The sequence below is a fragment of the Prunus mume genome, linkage group LG4 (genome assembly GCF_029339155.1).
Source record: "Prunus mume cultivar Tortuosa linkage group LG4, ASM2933915v1, whole genome shotgun sequence".
Taxonomy (NCBI): Eukaryota; Viridiplantae; Streptophyta; class Magnoliopsida; order Rosales; family Rosaceae; genus Prunus; species Prunus mume.
In genome coordinates this window covers 7,169,483-7,195,675 of record NC_142701.1, presented here as the reverse complement: position 1 = coordinate 7,195,675, position 26,193 = coordinate 7,169,483, and the positions used below count along the sequence as shown (strand labels likewise).

The 26,193-nt window shown below is 37.3% G+C and overlaps 3 protein-coding genes and 1 pseudogene across 12 annotated transcripts; 1 reads left to right on the top strand and 3 right to left on the bottom strand.

The window, feature by feature from the left end:
* Window positions 1-3,765: 3,765 nt before the first annotated feature.
* ASP1 (aspartate aminotransferase 1) lies at window positions 3,766-8,940 on the top strand. Its single transcript, XM_008230714.3, has 10 exons — window positions 3,766-4,129; window positions 4,760-4,845; window positions 5,793-5,999; window positions 6,162-6,267; window positions 6,454-6,558; window positions 6,656-6,828; window positions 7,441-7,600; window positions 7,793-7,888; window positions 8,386-8,480; window positions 8,619-8,940. Exons 1-10 carry the CDS (start codon window positions 3,962-3,964, stop codon window positions 8,689-8,691), a joined length of 1,269 nt encoding a protein of 422 aa, XP_008228936.2. The 5' UTR covers window positions 3,766-3,961; the 3' UTR covers window positions 8,692-8,940.
* A 79-nt stretch (window positions 8,941-9,019) lies between these two features.
* Window positions 9,020-15,207, bottom strand: LOC103328358 (pentatricopeptide repeat-containing protein At1g25360-like). 8 transcript variants are annotated; one of them, XR_016126372.1, is made up of 5 exons: window positions 12,516-15,206; window positions 12,064-12,194; window positions 11,776-11,967; window positions 10,047-11,418; window positions 9,020-9,576 (listed from the first exon to the last, which is right to left on the bottom strand). XR_016126372.1 is itself a non-coding variant. In XM_016793796.2 (2 exons), the coding sequence occupies exon 1, from the start codon at window positions 14,875-14,877 to the stop codon at window positions 12,598-12,600; it is 2,280 nt and encodes a 759-aa protein (XP_016649282.2). In that variant the 5' UTR covers window positions 14,878-15,206; the 3' UTR covers window positions 9,020-9,576; window positions 12,553-12,597. The 8 variants fall into 8 exon arrangements, 1 of the variants encoding a protein (XP_016649282.2); XR_016126374.1 differs by having other exon boundaries at window positions 10,047-11,967; window positions 12,553-15,207; XR_016126377.1 differs by lacking the exon at window positions 12,064-12,194 and having other exon boundaries at window positions 11,776-11,868; window positions 12,553-15,207.
* Window positions 15,208-15,938: 731 nt separating this feature from the next.
* LOC103328322 (shaggy-related protein kinase zeta) lies at window positions 15,939-21,467 on the bottom strand. Of its 2 annotated transcripts, XM_008230713.3 has the most exons (13): window positions 21,236-21,296; window positions 21,019-21,114; window positions 19,627-19,719; window positions 19,256-19,315; window positions 18,903-19,175; window positions 18,710-18,784; window positions 18,571-18,627; window positions 18,129-18,269; window positions 17,973-18,023; window positions 17,800-17,895; window positions 17,410-17,493; window positions 17,058-17,159; window positions 15,939-16,569 (listed from the first exon to the last, which is right to left on the bottom strand). In XM_008230713.3, the coding sequence occupies exons 3-13, from the start codon at window positions 19,714-19,716 to the stop codon at window positions 16,474-16,476; spliced, it is 1,125 nt and encodes a 374-aa protein (XP_008228935.1). In that variant the 5' UTR covers window positions 19,717-19,719; window positions 21,019-21,114; window positions 21,236-21,296; the 3' UTR covers window positions 15,939-16,473. The 2 variants fall into 2 exon arrangements, with proteins under 2 accessions (XP_008228935.1, XP_008228934.1); XM_008230712.3 differs by lacking the exon at window positions 21,019-21,114 and having other exon boundaries at window positions 21,236-21,467.
* A 1,940-nt stretch (window positions 21,468-23,407) lies between these two features.
* On the bottom strand, window positions 23,408-25,952 carry LOC103328321 (peroxidase P7-like; annotated as a pseudogene). The gene is made up of 3 exons (XR_016126419.1): window positions 25,489-25,952; window positions 25,070-25,261; window positions 23,408-24,205 (listed from the first exon to the last, which is right to left on the bottom strand). The product of XR_016126419.1 is annotated as a peroxidase P7-like (transcript).
* Between the last annotated feature and the right edge of the window lie 241 nt (window positions 25,953-26,193).

The window sequence follows — 26,193 nt, the reverse complement described above, 5'->3', positions numbered from 1 at the left end:
GTTTTCATATGATAATGTAAAACACTCAAAATCCTAACATGGTCAACATAACTCAAATAACAGTCGAGACTCGTTAGTAGAGTCGTTCTAGTACTCCTCGAAGGGTGAAACTACCTCGGAAGACTCACAATCAACCGAGGGGTCAAAATTTCCAAACTTGGTCAACTAGGCCCACGGGCCCACGACCTCTGTTTTACAATCCGAACGTTCCTATGGGTTCCATAAGGTTTAGGATACACGTCCTGCAAGTTTGGTCTGGATTGGATGGTCGGATCGCTCGCGATCGGACGTTTGTTGTAAAACACAGACTTTAAGTTATTAAATTAGAACATCCGAGGCTCCGATCCACGACCCATGAATTCCTACATGATCCTAGGAACGCCTAGATCAACGTATCTTGAAATGGAGTCGATCCAACGGTCCAAATATGTCAAACCCGGATAACATATGTGATATCCGATCGACGATCAAATGATACCCAAATCCATATCCGAGCATACCGTCGTACTCGGGACAACATAAGGAGTATTTTAGGAGCCTAAGATCAGCCAAATAGTGGTCCACGCACAGCCACACGCGCCGGCAGAGCGTGGGTGCCCAAAGCGATTCCGGCGATCGGAAATTCTCCAAACCACCGGGTAAAACTTATACCTACATGATCAGCACCTAGAACGGAGCAACTTTTGTTCTTGGACCTACCCCAAGAAGTCATTGGAAGTGCCCGGAATCGGAGGCCGAAAACCGGCAGAATTTCAATAGTTTATTTAACCCCCCTAAACACAGAAATTTCTCCTATCCAACACAACCAGCAACTAGAACGTCTCGAGAGGTTGGTCGGGATGGAAAGAGGGAAGCGGCATGGTTCTTTTGGGACCGGTGCCACTCAAAACGGTGGCCGGATGGAACGGTGGTGGCCCAAAAAGCCATCGGATGAATAGTAACAGCCTTTGTGGGGAGGCTGCTGTGCGAACCAAACGGGAAGAGAGAGAGTTTTTGTTTTATACAAATCCCATTTCGAAATAATTACGATTGTGCCACTGAGTTTCTTTTTATCGTAACTTCTTCGTTGCAGCTCCACCACATCGAGCCCACTACGTGTCTACGGACTCATCTCAGTATGCCCTATGTAAAAATACCAGTCGCTGCCCCAGAATCTCTCTGGATAAGAAATGACCAAAATACCCCTACCCCAAGGGTAAATTCGAAATTTCATATTTAATTAAATAAAATAATTAAATTAGGGAATTTAATTGGAGTCGGGGTGTTACATTGCATACCAAACAAGTTTTTGAATCTTAAAAACAGATTTAAGAACTCTTTGTTTTTAAGAAAAATCAAGGTTTTTAAGTTCTTTATTTGAATAGGATATCAAGCACCCCCGAAACAACCCTTAAGTATCGAGGGTTACAAAAGTGTTGAATTGATGAGTTAAAATGGAAGCCAATATGTGTGCGGCCCTTAATTAAACCCCATGTGACTCATTGGAGTGGCTTTGAGGTTAGTGAGTCACTTGTTTTCTCCCATCCATAATATTTGTTGTGATTTGAATATTGATATAATGCTGCATCGAGCATATGGTGTGGTCTAGTCTGCCAAACGTGGGCAAAATTTGAGAGGCTTCTCTTTATAGAGAACATAATCATTTGGCTCAAAGACTAGCTAACCTAATTAGTTTTGTCTACAACGTTGGATGTACTAACTAGGGTGTACAATATCTAATCCAATCTAATATTCACAAATTGTTCGATTCAATTCAATTCAATTTTAATTGGTTTTGATGATTTAACGGATTGGATTGGATCCCTAATTTCTAAAACTGATATAATTGGATAGTGGATTTGCTTGTGAGAATCCAATCTAATCTAGTTAGTTTCATGTTTATTTTGTTCATGTAGGTATTTGTAATTAAAAAAGTTATGAACATTTTAAGTCATTTGATGGAGTTATGCTTTAATATATTATAGAATCAAAACAATTTTCTCTAACTTTTCATTTATATTTTACATTTACGTCTACTAATATATTTGATTATATTAAATCTAACAAAAAATGTTTCATATTTCATTATTATATTTTTTTTCATTATCAAAACCGATCATCCAATCTAATTCTATTGGATTTGATTTGAAAAATCACAATCCAATCTATATTGGGTTGGATGCAGATTGGCTAAGTTGTATGGGTTTCGAACGAACGTACACCCCTAGTACTATCCTTAAGATGTCTTCCCAAGCATATTAGACTTTCTTTTGTGGACTTCATTCGTGCGTACCTTGGAATATTGTGGCGTGGCCTAGATTTGCCTTAGTAAACTTTATTTGTGCTTACCCTTCGAGTTATATTGACGTATAAAAAGATAAGCTCCAAACTTACTAATTATATGACAAATCATTTCTTGGTATTCTCTAATATTTTTGTTTTTTTCATTTTTTAAAATAAGAAAGATAAAAAAGTCTATTTGTGTTCCATATATTTTTTTTTAATATGAAAAAGTATGAATTTACTGTATTACCCTTATTTAATCAATACTTTCAATTCTTAATATTTTGATTAACTAAGGGAGTAATTTTTGGACAAGGGGCTTCTAACTTAAGTGGTCAAAAACATTTACTCCTGTACTCGAGCTCCAAGATTTAATTCCCCACCCACATCCAAATATCGCTTGCATAAAAAATAAAAATAAAGGACTTTTTTTTTTTTTTTTGTATTTCTAATGTTTTACCATTTTATGCATGCATGTTCAGTTCTCCCCACCCGTAATTTCCCATTATTGCTTGTATTAAAAAAAAAAAAAAACTTTTTTGTTGTTGGTATTTTGAATGTGGCAAACCATTTCTTAACTAGCCAGGAGACATCAAATAATTTTAGTCAAATATTGGTTCCCACTTCCTCTAAATAATTCAATCTCATTAAAAATAAAATAAAAAAGTATTCAAATGAATTTAGTCCAAACCAAAAAGAGTTAACACTAACACTTCCTGAGATTTATTTACAAATTTATGAGATTTCACCGACACCCTTTGAGATTTCAAATTGATTTTTTTCTTCCCTTTTTCTGGATATTATGGAGACCCCAAAAGGTCTAAAAGAACAGATAAAAGAGCATATCCACCAAAGCTAATTCAAATTTTGGTTAAATTTGATTTCAAGTGATACAAAAAATATTTATTAGTTGGGTCACTTTAATTGAATGCGACTCTATCAATATTTTTTAGTTGAGTTATTTATAAAATCCCTTGAGATTTCAGAAATTATACTAACAACTTTTAATGTTTCAAATTGATTTCACAAAACCGATTTCATTAGTTTTTCACTTAAAAAATTGTTGATATAAAATTAAAAAAATTTCTCCAAGTGTGTCAGTGTTCTTTTGGGACCTTTTGCAAATGATCTACTAGTTTAGTGGTTTGGAGTAATTGCTCTTCCATGAAAGATTTTGGGTTTGAATTCTAGTATCCGTATAGTGTGTTTGAGTTTAATATACTATTGTTCATCTCAATAAGAAACGTCATAAATTTAAATAAAAACAAAGTAAAAAAAGAAAAATTATTAATGAGTGGGTTGCGAAGTTACGTGTGCTCACTAATGACTATTAACAACAGAAGCAGACAAAATAGAAAACAGATATAATCCACAAATTAATCAAATAATTATAGTAAAAAAGAAAGAGGGGAGAGAGAGAGAGAGAGAGAGAGTGACAATACAATTTACAAAGAAAGGAGGAGATGCCACAAAACCAAGCGTCAGCACCTATAAAGCGTAATTTATTAATTATGAATAATATCCTAGAGAAAGCGTCACGCACTTCAAGGTCGTTGCAACCAACGAAACAACGAAAAACCCAAATCGTATATCACTACATATATATATATAAATACACTTCGCTTCCTTCTCTCTCAATCTTACCATTTTAGTTTTAGAAACCAAATAGCTTCCTTGTTGCTTGGTCTTCCGAATTCCAATGGCGCTTTCCAGAAAACTTTTTCAGCACCGGAGCTCCGTATCCGTCTTCGGAGCCCGATCCATGTCGTGGTGGCGGAGCGTGGAGCCAGCTCCAAAGGATCCGATTCTCGGCGTCACCGAGGCCTTCCTCGCCGATCCCAGTCCCGACAAAATCAATGTTGGAGTTGTGAGTATCTGTTCTGCCTTTGATCTAATCTAACATTACCTTCTGAATCATGAGCTTTAAGCTTTTGAAAATATTGTATTCTCTTGGATCATCATTTCTGTTTTATTTTCCTTCTTCCACTCGACGAGGTAGCTATACAGTACAGAGTGGAAGTGTTCAGTTTTATTTTAATTATGTTTTTCTTCTCTCTTCTTATCCTGGAAATTGAGTAATTTTTTGGATTGAAACCGGAAGCTGGAAATGAATAAAACAGTAACTTTCTCGGAAGCCAAGCAAGAGCCAAATCAAGGGGAAAAGGAAAAGCTGAGAATAATTTTCTTTTCCTTTTTATATTTTTAAATTTTTTTAAAATGTCTTATTTCTCTTTTTTTATATCTGGTGCTTCGTTGGCGAGCTTTTGTTGGCTCCTAAAGGACAAAAATGTCTAATTGAATGTTTTTATAGTAATTTTTATTCTGACACAATTTTTTAAATACTTTTTTTTTTTGCCAAACATTTTTTTTAATACTTTAACAATAGCTAAACAGTTATGATGAATATGATGGTTTTTCTTTGGCTATGTTATGTTATTCATCTGCTTGATTTTTTTATACATATTCATTTTCGAATTTGTTGTTTTATTGATTAAAGGGTGCTTACCGAGATGATAAGGGCAAGCCAGTTGTTCTCGAATGCGTCAGAGAAGCAGAGCGGAGAATTGCGGGAAACTTGAACATGTAAGTGGGTATAGTTCTCTGAAGTTCAGAACCACTATTGTTATTAATTGATTCATTGCTTTCCTTATATGCATCATCTCATTTTAGATTTTGCATTTTTGTAATGGGAGCTGTGACATGTGACTTTTTTTTTGGAGAATGCTAATGGTGTTTTGCAACTTGCTACTTTTGCAGTGGTCCCCTTAAGTTAGCTTTTATATTGCCAAATGCCCACTTCGACCACAAACATATTTGATTCTTTTGTCACACATACTCTGGAGTCATGATACTGCTCGTACTCTTGAGAATATTTTTCTTTTTCACTATTTGCATTTGGATATAGATTCTTAACTTTATTCTCTGTCTTGATCATTCAAGTAGATTTATTTATTTATTTTTGGGGAGTGGTGGGGCTTTTATAGTTTTTGGGTATTTGATATAGTGGAAATTGGGCTAGCAATTGGCAACTTTAGAACCATGTTGTACACTCCACGCTGGGTTTATTGTCTTGATAGCCAGGTCGTGGTGAAGGGTAATCTTTATCTGTTGATTGTAACCGTGACTCTGCAATTTGAGTTTCCTAGTGTTGAGTTTGGTACTCCATAATTGGAATTGGATTGAGTTTATAGGATGTTAGCAGGAGTATGTTAGCAGCAATGAAGGTTCATGTATTCATTTTCAGTTGTGAGAGATAGAGGAAGATTAAGTAGATAGATTCCTTCTATCTCTCTTGTTCATAGACACTCTGTAAACTAGAACTCTTCTTATACTTCAAAAACACCCATGCCAAATAAGTTAATGCAGAAAATTTTGTGCAAACTGGCTACTAAGGACTGGAATATTGCATATGCATCTTTACCATTAGAACTAAAAACCAAACCTTCCATTGTATCATGTAAGTTCTCTTAGTTTCTTAATTTTTTCCTAGCACCAATGTATATAATTTACAATTGGTTTGTTCTTGCCAGGGAGTATCTTCCTATGGGAGGAAGTGTGAACATGGTTGAAGAAACATTGAAGCTGGCCTATGGGGAGAATTCTGAGCTCATTAAAGATAAAAGGATAGCAGCCGTGCAAGCTCTCTCGGGGACAGGTGCATGCCGTCTTTTTGCAGACTTTCAAAAGCGTTTTTGTCCAGATTCTCAAATCTATATACCAGTGCCTACATGGGCCAAGTGAGCATTATTTAGAACTTTTGATTCCTAAGAATCTCTCTCCCCTCCCCCTTCTCTCTCTCTCTCTCGCACCCCCCCCCCCCCAACCCCAACCCCAAAATTTAAACCACCAATGTGAACAATTTCTGATGCAAATGGGCTTCCAAAATAAAATTTCAACAGCCATCATAACATCTGGAGAGATGCTCATGTCCCTCAAAAGACTTTCCATTACTATCACCCAGAGTCTAAGGGGTTGGACTTTGTAGGACTGGTTGATGACATAAAGGTATAGGACTCATTCTTACTTTCAATTTGATTGTTTTAATTATTTCAGCTACGTTCTTGTTTTAAAATATCTACCACATTAAGCTTTCCTTGTGTATATAATTTGTTTTTACTCTTTGCCCTCTACATTCTCTTCACTGACACTCTGTTCCTTCCCCTGCAAACTGGGCATCAATGTTTTGTATAGAATGCTCCGAATGGCTCGTTCTTTCTACTTCATGCGTGTGCTCACAATCCTACTGGAGTGGATCCTTCAGAGGAACAATGGAAAGAGATCTCAAACAAGATTAAGGTAAATTTCGCAGAATATTTTCCTTATGTTTTTTCTTCTTTTACCCCTAATACCTTTCACTACTCTTGGGTTGATTTTGATTTTGTGATTGGTTCAGGTAAAGGGCCATTTTCCTTTCTTTGACATGGCATATCAAGGTTTTGCTAGTGGTGACCCAGAGAGAGATGCGAAAGCCATCAGGATTTTTCTTGAGGATGGCCATCTACTTGGAATTGCCCAATCATATGCCAAAAATATGGGACTTTATGGCCAGAGAGTAGGATGTCTTAGGTAATTGTGTGTTGTTAAATACGGTTTCCATTTAATTTGGCATTTTTAATAATTCTGTTTATTATTTCAATCTTAATGAAAGTAGCAACTGCATGCTTCTTCTTGTTCTATCTGTCATCTCTATAACCCATGGCTAAACATTAACTACATGTTCAATTGGCAATTCTGTAAAAAATGACATAAACGTAGGACATTGTTTATATATAGTACTGTATACATCCTGTACATTTGATGCATAAATGATTATGCTCAATTTATGTTATGACCAATTGAAACTACATGATTTATTCTCATGTATCACTTTGCTCAATGCCAAACTGGTTTTATCAAAATCTCTGTACTGCATGCTTTTTAAGTGTTATGTTATATATGATAGGTGAGCATTCTGCATCTCTCAGGTACTGTAAGCTGCACTCATGGTGAATATGACTTTTTATTTTTCCTCCTTAAAATGGTTGCGCCTAGTCTCATCTCATACCATACTTTCTACTGGTCTTTAGGAAAATTTTGTAACATAGGGCTTATATGTCAACTCCACTTATAAAGTAGACTAAGAAAGCAGAGGGTCTTTTGGTACATTTTTTTTGCTGATGTTGCCTTTTATGTTTGCAGCGTGCTTTGTGAGGATGAAAAACAGGCAGTGGCTGTAAAAAGCCAGTTGCAGATGCTTGCCAGACCCATGTATAGTAATCCACCTGTTCATGGAGCGCTTATAGTTTCAACGATCCTTGGTGATCCGGACTTGAAGAAGTTATGGCTCAAGGAAGTTAAGGTAATTCATCATTCCTTTGCTTCTTTCTTTAGTTAATCTTTAAAATCTCATTTTAAGCTGGATAGATATCTTTTCTACTCTTTACCATAAATACAAAGGCCTGAGTGTTGTTTAATATGAATTATTTTTGGGAGTTGTATCTTTGTTTCTTGACCATCTGATGTTTATGTCCTTTGTCATTCTTCTCTCCAGGGCATGGCAGATCGCATCATTGGAATGCGAACTGCTCTACGAGAGAACCTTGAGAAACTTGGGTCACCCTTATCATGGGAGCACATAACTAATCAGGTTTGGTAGATTCTTTCTAATCCATCATCTATGAAGCACAGGCAGGAGGCTTGGACACATGTCCACATAATAAATGGTTCCTCAAGGAAAAATTATATTCCTCAAAATAAGATTTTCTTTCTTAATGGAGAAAAGTACTTGGAAGTGTGCGAAATTGCAACTATTTGAACCTAAATGATTATGTAATAGCAATGTTCAACTTCTATATTATAAAAATATTGTTTACTGTTATGTTTATGCCCTAAATTCTTGTTATTTTCTTTGTTTGATAATGATCGAGAACGTTAAACAAAACAATACCAACAATTTAGGGCCTGGATATAACAATATACAACAATTTTCTTTTGGGGTATTTTCTGCATCAATGTTCATGTGTTTTACCTAGGGATCCTTGTCTGTGCTACGTAGTCTGTTAATTTGTATTCTTGGCCGCGTTTGATCTCCACCTTGTTTTCTAGTCTATGTTATTTAAAAATCTTGTTGATTCTTGCAAACAGATTGGTATGTTTTGCTATAGTGGAATGACACCTGAACAGGTTGATCGCTTGACAAATGAATTTCATATCTATATGACTCGCAATGGTCGAATAAGGTCTCTCTCTCTCTCTCTCTCTCTCTCTCTCTCTCTCACCACACACACACACACACACACACACACACACAAACAATCATATGTGTGCTGCAGTCTCTAGTTCAATATGTCTCACGTATGGTATTTATATGCATACAGTATGGCAGGTGTTACAACCGGTAATGTTGGATATTTGGCAAATGCTATACATGAAGTCACAAAATCAGCATAGAGATCCAGTCATAGAAGGTCACATACTCCTCAACAGGATATACGAACTTTAGCAGATACTGATTTTCTTATCTTCCTCATCTCCTTATTGTAGAGATAATGAAGGAGCAATAAACCACAACCACCATTGATGCACTCTTCTCAGTTTCTTCCTCCATTTTTTGATTGTACCGGAGAGGAGTTTTTATCTGGGTTACATATTAAGTCCTGTAATTCAAGAAGCACAAAATAAAGAGTGACATTTTATCCATATCATTTGTAGTCTGATTCCTGGATTTTGCCTTCACCAATAAATTAGGTCTGAAGCATTTTGTTGCAACAAAATATCACAAGGAATAAAGATTTATAAGCTATTTGCGTGCTTTTGTCATCAAATTGACAAATTAATATATGAATGGTGGCTAATCATTTCTCCAATACAAGTTAATTAATCTCCACCAAGCAGCTGTGTACACTAGGCAAGAATATTGTATTACATGATGCTCAAGCTCAAGCTCTGCGCTGTCAAACATACTTCAAGGCAGGACCACAACAAACACTAGATTTGAATGCCTCATGCACTTGGTCTCCTTTAATCCTTGCAATCAAAACGGTGCACAGATGCAGGAAGATGGTAATTTTCCGCTAGCTGTCATAGTAGACAGGATCAACCATTTCCAGGTTAAGCAAGAGAGCAGCGGATTAGGCTAAAATGCTGAGTGACTGTTATACAAGACCACAAAGAGGCCCTCATGTGCTTCACATCCATCCACTAGTACAAGAGATAATTCCTTGTTTCATGACTCTACATTCAAGTACCAAGTGGGTGTGGGAATCCAAGATCAGTCTGCTGCCGCATATGCTCTTGTATGAGCCTGTTGATCAGTTCCGGTGAAGCTCCGTTTAACTGCAAATCAATTTTGGAGGCAGAGTTGGGGGAATAAGTAAATTGAAACTTTTAGGAGTCGAATATATGATTGCCAAGAAAAAACTGAAAATTTTCATCTTAGATGCCCCTACTGTACTCTTCCAGGTTATGCAACCATACTAAACCTAGGTAAATTTGAAGAAATTACATATAACTTGAGATTTATTTAACAATACAGGTACGTAAAAGGGCATCTCCTCTATCACGTTATTACCCGCAAGCACTTAAGTCTAAGTGGCAAAAAGCTCAGCATATCTGAATCAGTAGAGTTCTGCTTTAAGGCGCTAAGATCGATCACAGGCACCTCTATAGTCCATAAAAGAAGCATGGAAAAACGCATCTAGGGGCATGAACAAGCAACAAATACAGATATTTAACACTTGACGTACTTTTATGTTTTGTCATGTGAATGATTAACAGATAAAAAAAAGTTTAAATCTGAAACTCACTTCTTGTTTGAAGTAGAAAACTGGTGACAACAAGCGCCCATTTGGAAGGAGAGCATTGGGCTCATGAAGTTAATCAATAAAAGAATGTGTGCATGCTTCTAGCTGTAATGGGGCGATCAGTTTCCTTGTATGATTTCATTTCAATGATTTTCTTGCTAATCAGGGTCGAGAGAGAAGCAAACATATGTTATCGTCGCTATCAGGCTCCTGAACTAATCTTTGGTGTAAAGAATATTCAACACCCATTAATATCTGGGCAGCTGGTTGTGTCCTTGCTGAGCTTCTTCTGGGCCAGGTTATCGAGTGCTTTGGCTATTGTTGGCCTAAGTTAACTTGGGTTAAAGAATATTTACTTTTTGACTGATCAAAACAATTCAAAGTCTTCTACAGCCATTGTTTCCAAGAGAGGATGCAGTGGACCAACTTGTAGAGATTATCAAGGTCAAGTCTCACTATCGCTGCTGAACTAAGTGGATCATGTACATGAGTGTGCATACAGTTTAGGTGTCTTCTTGCAGGTTCTTGGCACTGCAACTAGACAAGAAATTTGATGCATAGATTCCAAATCATACAGATATTAGGTTCCTTCATATTAAAGCTCGTCCTTGGCATAAGGTATGCATTTTTATTATAACCCTTCAAATAAGTTGGTTCTCAGGGCTGCTTATAGTTATAGAGGGCAGACTTCATATTCACACATGTACTCGCGATACTTACATATGTGTCTATGTTCTGTGCGCAAGGAAACCTTTTGTGTACAAATTTGGGTGGTTTTTTCCTTTTATGTCCTGAACATGTACTCCTGTTCTTTCCTGTTCTTGTCCATTCTGTAACAATAAAATTATCAACTATTAAAACACTTACTGGTATCTGTGGGATTATTTTCTTTTTGCCAGTATTCCTATAGTTATTTGCCGTAATGCTCCTTAATTCAGGTTTGCCACCCTGAAGCAGACAATGCTCCCACTCTGCACCGTAGTGAGTTGGACTTTTCTTCCCATGGAGCTCTTCTAGTGTTTCAAGATAAAGCCCAAGCAATTATGCCTTGTCATAAAGATTTTAGATGAGTTGGCTCTATTTGGCAAGTTTCATTTTGGTGCTGAGCTGCTTGAGTTTGATACTTTCACTTCATCACATGCATAATATCCAACTAAAGCATCAAAATCTTTATGACACTTGATGTGAAAGTATCAAACTCAAGCAGCTCAGCACCAAAATGAAACTTGCCAAATAGAGCCAACTCATCTAAAATCTTTATGACATGGCATAATTGCTTGGGCTTTATCTCGAAACAATAGAAGAGCTCCATGGGAAGAAAAGTCCAACTCACTGCGGTGCAGAGTGGGAGCATTGTCTGCTTCAGGTGGCAAACCTGAATTAAGGAGCATTACCGCAAATAACTATAGGAATACTGGCAAAAAGAAAATAATCCCACAGATACCAGTAAGTGTTTTTAATAGTTAATAATTTTATTGTTACAGGTATGGACATGGACAAGAACAAGAGTACGTGTTCAGGACATAAAAGGGAAAAGGAAAAAACCACCCAAATTTGTACACAAAAGGTTTCCTTGCGCACAGAACATAGACACATATGTAAGTATGCGCGTGTACATGTGCCCATGTGCGAATATAAAGTCTGCCCTCTATAACTATAAGCAGCCCTGAGAACCAACTTATTTGAAGGATTATAATCAAAATGCATAAAGGATTATAATCAAAATGCATACCTTATGACAAGGACGAGCTTTAATATGAAGGAACCTAAAATATGATTTGAAATCCATGCATCAAATTTCTTGTCTAGTTGCAGTGCCAAGAACCTGCAATTACATGATCCACTTAATTCAGCAGCGACAGTGAGACTTGACCTTGATAATCTCTACAAGTTGGTCCACTGCATCCTCTCTTGGAAACAATGGCTGTAGAAGACTTTGAATTGTTTTGATCAGTCAAAAAGTAAATATTCTCTAACCCAAGTTAACTTAGGCCAACAATAAGCCAATGCAGTCGATAACCTGGCCCAGAAGAAGCTCAACAAGGACACAACCAGCTGCCCAGATATTAATGGGTGTTGAATATTCTTTACACCAAAGATTAGTTCAGGAGCCTGATAGCGACGAGAACATATGTTTGCTTCTCTCTCGACCTTGATTAGCAAGAAAATCATTGAAATGAAATCATACAAGGAAACAGATTTTCTTAGGAACATAGCAACTCTATTAGCATGAAGCTTTTAAAAAGAAAGGTAGTTGACATATAGACAGACATTAACTCAGACAAGTACTAATATCTTGTGTTGAAGCCATGCATTAATTTTCACCAAATGGACAGGTGATTGACTATTGGTTTATCAACAAGAAAAGATTATCCATCATAAAAGCAACTGGTCGTTCTGCCTCTAAGTTCTAAAACGTAGTGTCATGACATGATTGAATGCAAGTATAAAATGTCATGAAGACACACACACCAGAACTTTTTCACTTCCGAAAGTTGAGGGGATCAACCTGCCAAGTATTTATAAAACCTCCTCCCATCATGCTCGCGCCAGATTACCAGTAATTGCCACAAGAGCATTCACCATTCCTAAAATGATGAAACCTCTTTGCATCCCTCACAATTATGTCTCTTCCAACCACTCTTGACATAAACTTAATTGCAGTATGGCAATCCCCACAAATCCTAAGATTCTTAAAAACTCTGATTGTGGCTCTGAGAGGAAGCTTCATGAGCCCAAATGCAACTGCAAGCTTCTCACTGTGAGTAGACAAGGAATACTCCTTATGCTCAGACTCCATATCATGCAACACAAACTTTGTGTCAGGGAGATATCCTAACTTCCTCATTTCAAGTCCTAGTTGCTCAAGATATTTGTACACGGCTTGGACCTCAGGATGCACAGTATCACCAACTAAGAAGACGTGGACCATGTTTTCAACGTCAATCCAACTACAACCAGGCTCTTTCTTAACCCCTCGATCTCTCATTAGTTGCCGCACCTTAGCCACATCATCCCAACGGCCTATAGCGGCATACAGATTTGACAAAAGTATGTAAGTTCCATCGTGTTGTGGCACCAACTCAAAGAGTCGTTCTGCTGCTTGAATTCCTAAATCCATATTCCCATGAGTCCGACAACCAGCAAGAAGAGCCTCCCAAATCGGTGCACCTGGCTCAAAAGGCATCGATTCAATCAAGCCCTTGGCTTCTGTGAACTCTCCACATCGACACAACAGATCAATCATGCGAGCATAATGGCCTTCATCAGGGCTAATACCATAAGAGACATGCATTGAACTAAAATAATGGCGCCCTTCCTTGACTAAACCAGCATGACTACAAGCTGATAGAATGATGAGGAAAGTTATTCTATCTGGTAGTATATCTGCCTTCAACATTTTTTCAAAAAGGTCTATTGCTTGAACACCATGTCCATGTTGTGCCAGAGCTGCAATCATAGCATTCCAAGACACTGAATCAATATAAGGCATGGTAAGAAACAAAGAGTTCGCATCCTCGAAAACTCCGCATCTTGCATACATTGTGATAAGTGCATTTGCAGCTGAAAGGCTTGAATCAAACCCCAAGCTAATTAGTTGAGCATGGAGTTGGCGTCCATGCTCCAATGCTCCGAGCGCAGCACAAGATGTAATTGCTCCAGAAAATGCATAATCACACGGCTCAAAACCTTCTAATCGCATTTGGTTGAATAGCTTCATCGCTTCTTCTCCAAATCCATTTTGAGCTAAACCAGATATCATCACAGTCCATGTCAGAATGCTCCTCACTGGCATTTCCTTAAAAAATGATTTTGCTTCCTGGATGCGCCCTACACTAACATACCCTGAAAGGATTGCATTCCAAGAAACAAGATCTTTAACAGGCATATTATCAAAAATATACCGTGCTTCATCAAGTTTACCACATTTGTAATATAGTGTAAGCAATGTATTGTTCACAGATAATGAAAAATCCACAGTAGGCTTCGCTTCAGTTCTAAGTACGTAAGCATGCACCTGCTTCCCAAGCTGAAATAGTCCATTATTAGCGCAAGTACTAATAACACTAGTATATGTAAATTCATCCTGACGAATCCCCAGTAACCGCATTTTCCTAAACAATAGCAATGCTTCTTGAAAAGAATTGTGGTGAGCATAACCCGAAATCATCGCATTCCATACAACTTCCATCCTTTCATCCATCCCATCTAGCAATTCCCGAGCTGCATGAAGGTCTTCATTCCTTATGTACCCAGTAATCATCGTTGTCCATGATAGTTCATCTCTCTCAGGCATCTCATTAAACAAATTCCTAGCTTCCCCCATCAATGATGATGATGATACTAATGGTGAAGAAGCACATCTGACATAAACAGATAACAGCGCATTCCACACCGAAGTGGCAAACCCTGTTCCTGACTTAACTACCGCACAATGTAGTTGCTGGCACTGCTTTTCAACATCCACTATCTGTGCCGCACCACTTAGTACAGTCGTATATGTGAAATCGTCAGGCCTAAAACCACCTCGCCTCATCTCACAAAATAGTCTAATAGAGGCATAGCCATCATTGTTACGAGAATAGCCTGTGATCATCGCATTGTAACAAACAGTGTCTCGCATGCTCAATGGAGTTTCATTGAATATCTTCCGAGCCAGCGTTAGATTCCCAATGGCAGAGTACGCCGTAATCAAGGTGGTTCTAGCAACAATGTCTGGTTTTGGAATTTGATCGAACAGTTGGTGGGCATAACTAAAATTTGAAGATTTACAGTAGACATCAATCAAGCGGTTAAGAATATGGCCACGTGGCTTGAACCCAGAAGCTATCATGTGGGCATGGGTCGTTCGAGCTATAGAGTATGAGACGGGGCTTTGAGGGCAGCATAGCTGCAGTTGGGCTGCGTAACGGTTAGCCACTGTAAGGAAGATGAAGCGATTGAAACCGAGGCAGAGGGCAAAAGATGGGAAAGCGGGCAAAAATGAAATGGGATTCTCCTCTTTATTTTGTTTCTTGGCACACAAACAGAAAGGATTCTCGGACGTAGGAAGGAATTCCTATATATTTACCTTTATTTGCCCCCAAAAACATTTTTTTATGTCTTTTTTCCTTTTTTGTCGTAAGTTGGTCCTTAAGATTTTGAAGGCATGCTTGATGGGGACAAATAGTGTGATGTTACGAAAGTAATTAAGAGCATTTACTTATACACTCAAGATTTTAGATTTGATTTTCCCACCTCAATATCACTTGTATAAAAAACAAAAGTAAAAAGGGAGTAGTTTAGAGAAAAAATAAGAGCTTAAAAATAATTCAAGAGGTTGTTGTTGTCCATCACCTTTCATCCAAATACACTTCGAAAAGTAGTCAAGTGTTGGGGTGGACAACTTTGAAACCATTAAGACATTTAGTTTTGATTAACAAAATAAATAAACCCGGCATTTCAAGAAAACACTAAAATGATAATTGTTTAATCGAATAGTTATATGATTTTTGAATTCAAGTGATTGTTTGTAGAGATGATATTTTAGATAATAAACAGTTTACATCACTATAAATGTTCAATCAAGATATCATATAAATTCAATATCGTATGATACATATAATCTTAATCTGAGTGGTGGTAAGTCATTGTCAGCAATGCAAGTCACAATGAGGTCACCATGCTCAATGTGGTTAAACCATCTCCCAAATCTGACCTTCACTTAATGACCCCGGTTTATTATATAATCAAATCAATAAGATTCGAAGTAGGCTCATACACGTACAACTAAGACATTGATACATTAATGGGATCCAAAATCTGAAGGGCTTTGATGATGGCATTACTACTAAAATTTACACCAAGCAGTAATTTTCTGTTACTGCCAACCCCATAGATACCAACTTCAAGCACTGAGCAAGAATGTTCTATTAAATTATGAAGCTCAAACCTCTGCCCATTAAACAGCAGAGATTTGAAATTATCCAGAAGAAGGCAGTATTGAAGAAATTAAAAAAATACAGAAATCAACAATAGCAAAATATAATTCGAGACAAGACAGCAACAGACAGCAGAAACAACACCATAATTAAAAGGTAAACGACAAGCCGCACTACTATTATGCCCCTCGGGGCACCGGACTTTTACAGCCCCTACCCTAGCTAGATTTGAATAAACTTATACACTTGGCTTTCTGGAATCATTACAATCAAAACGATGTACAGATGCAGGAAGACAGTATGTTTGGGCTAAAATGACATAGAAGACAGGATCAACAATTTCCAGGTTAAGCTGGAGAGCCACTATATGTATACACCATCGGAGGGGAAGGCGAGAACAGCTGATTAGGCCAGAATGCTGAGTGTTATATAGACCACAAAGAGGCCCTCTTTTGCTTCACATCCATCCACTAGTAGAAGAGATAATTCCTTGTTTCATGACTTTACATTCAAGTACCAACTGGGTGTGGGAATCCAAGACCAGTCTGCTGCCGCATATACTCTGGTATGAGCCTGTTGATCAGTTCGGGTGATGCTCCACTTAACTGCAAGTCAATTTTCGAAGCAGTGGTGAGAGGGATGAGTCAATTAAAACTTCCGAGAGTAGAAAATGTGTTCGCTAAGAAAAACAGCTAAAAATTTCACTTCAACTTGTCGATGGCAAAGAAAATGACAAGAAGAAATGTATATATATCATCCTATGCTCATCGAACTGGTACCTAATTCTTCCAGGTTATGAAACAGGACTCAACCTAGGAAAATGGCACATTTGACCTTCATGGTACTGAAAATTTGAAGAAATCCAAATAACTCAGGAGTTATTCAACCAGACAAGATATCACATAATTTCTCTCACACCAGGTGGCTATTAGCCACTCTTCAAAGACGAGTAGAATGAATCAACATCATGTTCACAAGTGCCAAGTTAAAGTGCCGAAAGGCCCCGCACATCTGAATCAGTGGCATTGAGTATTGGTCTACCTCAAGGTGTCAAGATTGATAACAGGTAAAAATAAATATATCTGAAACTCACTTCTTGTTTGAAGTTGAAAAGCGGTGGCAGTGGGCGACCATTTGGAAGGCGAGCATTGGGCTCCCGAAGTTCATCAAAGAAAGGATGTGTGCATGCTTCTAGCTGTAATTGGGCAATCAGTAAGAACTTAAGATATTATGCATGTCGTGGAGTGAAACTACCCAAAATTGACAAATAAATATTTCCATCCCTACAGCTAAGTGCAAAAGTTGCAGCTCAGCACCAAAATGATAGATTCTAAACAGAGGCAGCTCTGCTCTAATCTTTATTCAAAACTACATCCCAAAGCAAGATGTCTTGGGCTTTATCTTGAAACAATAGAAGTACTCCATGCGAAGGGATTCCTACTCACCGCAGTGCAACGTAGACTCGGCGAATATTGAAGAAGTCGTGAGGCAAGGTCAATTGCTTCAGGCGGCATTCGCTTGTGGAAAACCTGAATAAAGGAACATTGGTGCAGATGCATAAACTATAATAATCCCGCAGATAACATTAAAACGCTATAATCCTAGAGTAAACATAATTAAAAATGTTATTGGTCAGCACAGCTAAGTATGGACAAGCAAAAGGAAGAGTACACTCAGGAAATAAAAGGAAAATCCCAGGAGAATTTTGGACAAAAGGGGTCCAGAACATAAAGACATGAACGTATCTGTACATTATGCCCATGTGTGAATTATGTTATAACACCTTCCTCGATACGCAGCCCTTAGGATCAACTTGTTATAATCTAAATCCATACCTTATGCCAAGGATGAGCTTTAATCTGAGGGAACCTAAAATCTGTGTAGTTCGGATTCATGCATCGAATTTCTTCTCTAGTTGGAGTGCCAAGAACCTGCAAGAAGACATTGACAGTGTAAGCACACGCACTTGCATGCTCCACTTAATTCAACATAGAAAGTGAGGCTAGACCTTGATAATCTCTACAAGTTGGTCCACTGCATTCTCTCCTGGAAACAATGGCTGTAGAAGAGCGGGAAATTCTTTTGATAAGTCAAAAAACCAAATATAGTCTAACCAATAAACTTATGCCAAGAACAAGAATATTATTTACAAAGAGTCGATAACCTGGCCTAGAAGGAGCTCAGCAAGGACACAACCAGCTGACCAGATATCAATGGATGTTGTATATTCTGTTGCACCAAAGATGAGTTCAGGAGCCCGATAGTAACGAGAACATATGTATGATATATTTGCTTCCCCCTTGACCTGAAAGAAAGAAAAAAAAAATCATTAAACTGAAATATAAAAGGAAACTGATTTTCTTAGCATTTAGCATAGACAAGTCATTTAAGTATAGCCAGACTGGCAATAACATCTTGCTTTGAAATCATGCATTATTTTTCATCCAATAGGCAGCTGATTAATTATTGGTTTATTAAGAAGTAAAGATTAACAACCATCAAAGAAAATCGTCATTTGGCCATAAAAATTAAACCAAAAAAAAAAAAAAAATTAGTGTGATAATTGAATAAAAGTAAAGTGTTAAATGATGTGAGGAAAGACATACCAGAACCTTTGCACTTCCGAAGTCACAAAGCTTAACCTGATGGGTGAGGGGATCAACCTGCCAAGTATATTGGAAAATGGGGGATAAATAATCCAATTCATTTTAAAGAGAACAAACACAATAAACAAAAAACACATACCAAAAGATTTTGAGGCTTCACATCTCTATGGCAAACACCAGGAACAGCATGAATATAAGCCAGGCCCCTAAAAATCTGAAAAGGGTTTTTTTTTTCTTTTCCATTTATTATAAGGGCATAAGCCAATATAAATGATTACTAACATAAAAACCAACAGTGAGTTAACTAACACAAAACGAAAAAGGATTCATACTTGATATGTATAAAGTTTCACATAGATTAGTGGCATCCTTTGGTTCATACTACTGTAGTGCTTCAGAACCCTGTACATAGTCTCGGGTACATATTCCATAACAAGATTCAAGAAAAGCTCATCTTTACTCGTTGTAGAGAAGAAACAATGCTTCAGGGAAACAACATTTGGGTGATCCATCAAGCGCATCAACTGCAACTCGCGATTTTTATACCTCCTGTCCTGCAAGACCTTCTTTATGGCCACCGTTTCTCCAGTTTCAATGCATTTAGCCTGAAAGAAAAAAGAGTGCCAAGGACTCAAATGAGGCAAAGAAATTGAGAATACTTCGTTCCATAAAGTAAAATCCATACCTGAAAAACGATTCCAAATGATCCAGTACCTACAACCCGCTCTGCCATGTAACTGATCGTCTGCAACCAACATCAGAGGAACACCTCAGAATACAAAAAGAACGGAAAACCAAATAATTCTTCAGAAGTTCAATATATCAGAATCATAGGTAAAGGGTCTCAGCTGTTATCACCTCTTATGACCAAAAGGAACCAAGGAACAGTGTTCAAAAAGAATTTATCATCTCTCAAGTCAAGTAATCCTTGATTATGAAGGAGAAGAGTGTACAACTTTTTGTGCAATAGATGGAATTAAAGGGGAAGAAGAAAGAGTTTGGTCAAATTGTAGCCATCAAATGGGGTAAAAGAAGAAAGAAGGAACCAGTACTAACCCGTTTGGGTTCACCATTTTTGCCACCAATGGTTGTTGAAATGATGTGACCGGTGACTGCATCATTTCCCTCAATAACAGGAGCTGACATTTCCTGCAATTTATAGCAACACAACATAGAAACATAAGCACAAACTGCAGAATAGCCATAAAAGAGTGCAGATGAACACATGGACAATGCCTCTATGTTATTATACCAATTCTAACATTTATCAATCTTCATTCTTCATCTGAGTTTGGCTCTATTGATCTACAACTGCCATCTAGAAACTAATTGCACATATCTAATACATAAATCCTATTGTTTGTATGATTGTGTCTTATGCTGCACTACATTCTTTGTGTGGAAAAAAATATAAAAACATGCAACCCCCTCCATATTAGTGAGAATTTTGAAATTTTTGTTTGGAAACCTGTGTCCTACACAAAGTGAAAAATTAGTGTACACTTAACAATAGTCTAAAGCAATCAAATGTTGAATGCATTGATGATAACAAAAGTTAATACTTACAAATTTGAAAGAGACTTAACAATACAGCATAACAAACACAAACCGATGGATATTCAGAATGAGATTTAGGAAAGGGGAAAGCACAAAGATCTCAACAGACATTTAAACTAAAGCAAAATCAGGTAACCCTAGTTTACAAGAAAGCATCACATGCTATAAAACTTGCATTTTAAAGAAACTGCTGTTAATAAAGAATCAAAGAACATCAACTTCCTGAAGCAAACTAGAATACTTTGATGAACAATCCACCTAGAGGAAAGAAAAAGAACAAAAAGTCGGCAAAAATTACAACATTATTAAGAAACTGGAAAACTCAAAAGATATCGGATTGACAACAGCCTCCAAAGACCACCAAATGAGTACCAATACAAGCATGAGATCAGAAAAAACCTAGTCAAGAAGCAAAGATAAAAATAAATAAAACATAAAGGAAGAAAGAAAGTTCAGTAGTGTCCAATAAGATTAACTGAAATAATGTGGCGTCAAACTTAAAACAGTAGAGAATTTTTCAAAAATAGATCACATGAGATAGTTGAAAGTTAAAGCGAAAACTGGACAAAAGGGCTAGTATGCAGAAGCAACAAAACCCAATTGCACAGATTGGCAAAATGGGAAAGTTAGAGCAATCACAATTTCTAAATTCAGCTCAATTAAGTCTTTTATATTTCCATTTTAGGTAACAAAACAGCTAATGAACACAAATAAAATTAGCCAACGCCGCATTTTCTATAATTTTCTCCTCCTAATTTTCCTAAAGCAACGTGATCTCAGACAAAAATAATAGAGGGAAATAAAAATTAATGCGAAAGAAAAAAAAAGTACAAAAAAAGTTATAAAATCGAAGATGAGCCCGGAGAGAAGCTCCGGCAAGGCGACTCTAACCTCAGAACACAGAGAAAGTTGCAGATCGCTTCTAATTAGTGAGGAAATTGAAGCTTTTAGCTGGATCAAGGTCGATCTAAGCACCGAAACCTACCTCTACGAACATGAAGACGGAGACAGAAGAGAGAAGGAGAATCTCTAAGAGAGCAAACAGCAAAGCTCAAAGAGGTGGCTGTGAAATGCGAGAGCGAGAGCTAGAGAGAGAGAGAGAGAGTACCTTGTCGGAGTCCATATCGGGGGCTCGGCGAGTCACGTGGTTCAGTGGCTCATTGTGGTCTGGCTGTCGCTGTGGCTGTGCCTCTGCTTGTTGATGCTTTGGCCCCAAAGCCAAAGACCCCATGTGATAGTGAGATTGCGACTCTCTCACACACCCACCTTCTCTCTTTTTCGCTCTCTACTCTCTCACATCATTTAGCTCTTGGCTTAGTTGTATTTTTCTCCACCTGGTCGGAGGAGTTCGATATCTAGGTAGTTACTCTAATAAATATTTAAATTAAGAATTGATTACATATTTCTATTAAGAATTAGCTAAGTATTTAAGTTAATGTTTCATAATATAATAAGTATAGCTATAATCTTGTTGTGAATGTATTGGCTGATTCTAAATTATTGTGAGTGCCTTTAACCATTCATAAAAGTATATTGTAAGTATTTTATCGCTTGTAAAATAGAAAGGGTTAAATACTTTTTTGTCAGTAAGTTTTGCATGAAAATTCAATTTGGCTAGTGAGAAGAAAAAAATTTCGCTAAATTAGTAACTGTGTTTTCTAAAGTTTACAATTTATAGGTATTCCATTATCTTTTGTTAAGTGAAGTTTTTGTTTTTAATTTTTTTTTTACAAAGCACGTTCAATCTTCTTCCTCTAACTCAATGAGTTAGGGTATATTGTGCTATTAGGGTTTAACAAATTGGGGAAAATCTTGGATTGAAATCAGAATTATGAGGTATAACATATATTTATAAGGTCACGAATTGGATGCTATATTAAAGCCTCAATCGATTGAGTGAGAACCGTATTGTGACTTTGAATGGCAAGGAGACGTAATCAAGGTGATAGAGTACCAAAATATATTGGTAAGTTGTTGATTTCATTTTAATTTGGTTTGACTTTTTTATTTTCCTCATACCTCACTATTTTGATTTCAACCCAAGATTTTTCCCAATTTGTTAAATCCTAATAGCACAATATACCCTAACTCGTTAAGTTAGAGGAAGAAGACCGAAGGTACTTCCTAAAAAAAATTGCATTTAACTGAAGATAAAAGAATGTCTATAAATTGTAAACTTAGGAAAATATGGTGACCAATTTAGCTAAATACCAAATTGAATTTTCATGTAAAACTCAATGAGCAAAAAAGTATTTAACCTATATAAAAATATTTTAAACTCTCTTTTTATTTCCTTATAAAAGGAACCAATGTGGCAAATTGAGTCTAGCATAATGGAAAGAGGCCTTAATTAGCATGCTAGTGATTTTAGATTTTATTTTTAGTTATATAACAAAAAACAAAGGAGAGTAAAAGACCCACGCACGCCTAGTGGAGCGTGATCTCACGCTCCCATCAGGCTGCGGGCAAGAATCGAGTGCCTTTGGTGCAGGGCAAGTGTTGTGGACAGTTGTTGCCAAAACAGAGAGACAAGAATCACATGGGATGGAACACCCCGATGTTTTACATACTAATGAAAATAACAAGTTTCATTTCTATCAAAACTAGGAGTACCCAGTACAAAATCATTCATCATGAGTGAAAAGGGAAAGCCAATCCAGTCCCTTTTCAACCCAAATAGTGAAGTTCGTACATGGGACAGCATACTTGGCCAAATGAATGCGCCAATTGATTATACTTTTGTCTCTAATTAAAAAGACAAAGTGAGATTACAGACCTCATAAAATTTAGTAGGCCTATTCAACCTTGACGGATCGTGATTCGTGTTGATAACTTGTAGACCTATTGGTGACCTTTAAGATCGAGTTATTTTTCATGTTAATCCCTAAACCTCGTTTGTGACCTGTTGAAAAATAAAGTAATTTTACTTATTTATGTAATTTGGATATTCGCGTTGAATGTCCAATATGCACACTTCCACACTCTCGAGCTCTTAAAGACACTCACTAGGACCCCTCCCTTCTAGAAGACACTCACTAAACTATCACTGAAGTGTCAACTCATCCCCTAAATTTTATTTCGGTAGATTAAGGACTTGAACAACATAAAGTTGGTCAAATTATTGGTTATTGCCGTTAGATTTTTCAAATTTCATCCAATTTTTCTGTTACATCATGTTATGGTTTTAGGGAAAGATGAAGTATCATGGGTGTAGCAAAAAGCCTTTTGGGCAAAACAACATAAGTTTGAGCCCTAAAATAAAACCGTGAAGGCTTATGTCCAAAACGAATAATATCTTACTAATGAAACTGAGTCGTGACACAAAATTAAACAATGTGTTTGTTGGGAGTAGACTATCTCATACATACACCATTGACCGTGCTTCAATTTCATAGCCAATACTTCTCCAATGGGCATGAAAAATTTTACACACAGATTTGGTGCACTTTAATTTGAATTAGCAGTCTATAAAGGAAACTTATATGTCACCCAATATTTATCAGTTGCACAAAACTAAATTCCTTATAAAATTAGTTCACTAGTCTGCAATTCTTCCTGATCTCTCCATTTGTCCCAGTTAGAGGACTAATAGCGCTCATCTTCGCCATGGCTGCAGCAAAATCTCTCGAAAACGCGGCGGCGTTGTTACTATACGTTCTAACCAAGGCATCCTGACTCCCGCTGTTGAAGAGCTCCTGATCGGAATGAAGAAGACCACGACGAGCCACGAGGGCCTTGTAGTAGTTATTATCGAAACGAGTCGGGGTTATATCGAAGGGAGCAAGATTCGTATCGCCACCGGAAGCCGGACATGTAGCCTTACGAGTGGTGGCAAAGCTGGGGTCAATGTTGGTCTCGTTGTATATGCGGGTTTTGAAGAGAAAACACTGAGACTGGCCTATTGTGTGGCCACCAGAGAGCACGGTCAGATCGCTGGCGGTTAAGCCTTTCGCTGCGAAACTCGAGATTAGGGTTGCGAGGTTGGCGAAGGGGAGGGGAGTTGGTTGTTGGCATCGCTTTGGCTTGCTGTTCTTGCATCTCTTCGGCCTAAGGCTACCGTCCATGAGGTTCCACCAAGCTGCACAAAGAAACAAAGTATTGAGCATGTGAATATCACGTGATCAAAACAAAAGAAAAGGCAAAAGAGGTCTTTTCCTTATAAATGGATAGAATATGTATGATATCTTGGTAATGTGGATTGGGTCGTAGAGGGCTTATGTCCATGCAAATTTTTAAAATGGGTTAATTCAATCATTGACTAATCTGATATTTTAAAATATGTACGTAGCAGGTTAGGTTTTGTCCCCATGCAGGTTGTTGAGTTGGCATGCAGCAAAATTAGACCAGAGACACCACGAAAGTCAGACAAATTATAAAATACAACAACAATAATATATATAGTCACGTGTTACATCTTATACATTAGTGTATAATATTGGCGACCAATATGATTTATTTTTCCCGCTTTAAAAAATAATATCAATAAATATTCACTTATATTATAACACGTTTACAAGATGTATCACGCGTCCGTACTACCGTAGTATTCTATAATCATTCTGAAAGTCGTAAGTTGTGGAGACCATAGTTGAAAAAAATACGCTAGTCCAAACAGAGAAAATAATAATAATAAATTGAGATCTAAAATTTATGTATTAGATTGAAAATTTGACATGCACAACATAATTCAACTTCAAATTAATGTCGATAAAAGAAATTAGGGCACAACTCCCAAGTGAGATATTTTCTTTAAAATAATAGGAAATCAAATTGTTAGGACAAAAAATAATAGGAAATGATTGTACCATAGCTTGAAAACCAATCTACCCCAAAAGATGGCCAAATTTTATGGTAAATTAATATCCATGGAAAAGCTTGATGCTTCACAAGATGCATATCAGTAGCCTATTAGGTCAAATTAATATAGTAGCTAGCTACTAACCAAGACAACTCCATCCCGGGATGCGAGTGCTAAAATATCTGCACAAGATACAGTAGCATTACAAGCAGCTTCCACTCGGGTTTTGATGGTGTCAATGACTTCAAATCCCCTGGCTGAGTTCTGGTTTGGGAATGCATTCTTTTCACCGGTGAAGGTGGCCGTGTCATCCAATAGTATGGAAGCGTCGCAACCCTATTGAAAAACAACATATTAGTATTAGACAATTCAAATGGTAATGGGACACAGTCGAGTTAGGGCCGTTCCTGACTTTTGGGTGGCTCGTAGGCATAAATTAAAATGAGACCCCTTTCTCTTTGCCAATATATTTAAACATGATTCCACATATAATTAACAATCTTTTGTCTACGATAACACATCAGATTGTTTGATATAAGAAAACACTACTGTATTGTTCTCACATTTACAAAGCAGTCGTGGAAGAATAAGCGAAGGATCGAGGCAGCCATCCGAGCCTCCCTGGCAACAGCCTGACTCATAGCATTGCGAACGATGGTCGGAAGACTTGGGCAAGTTCTTGCATAGAAGTTGGGAGAGAGTTGTGCATTAGCACAACAACCAAAAAAAGGGATGATGAAGAGTGTAACAACAATGAAGAAGTAGGACAGAGAGGCCATTGCAAGCTTCATCAATATGAGAGCTGAAGAGATGAAGCTGGGCTTTGCGGTGTAAGGAGAAGGATTGAAGAAGCAGTCTATATATAGAGTAAGATTGTGCATGCATGGAATGAGAGATGAGAGGTGATTTGAACGTTTTCTGTGAAGGCGTTCCATTTTCAAACTTTGTTGCTTGAACGCGTTTACCAAAAGGTGGAGGGGACACCATCGGCTCCAATACAAAAAGAAAAGGAAGCATATCCAACCAAATAAAGCAAAGTTTGACTTCTGTACACCTCCAAATCCATGTAAAACACGAAGGAAAAAAAAAGGAGAAGAAGAAGATGGACGACACCCATATCAGCAATTAGCAAGCAAAAGAGGATAAGCCAACTAGGCCCCCCCAATAATACATATAGTTCTCAAAAATTCAACAATTCCCTAGGTATAAGCTTATGAGCCACCAAAGTTGCCTTCATGTATATATATATAAACTAGATATTCCTCGTT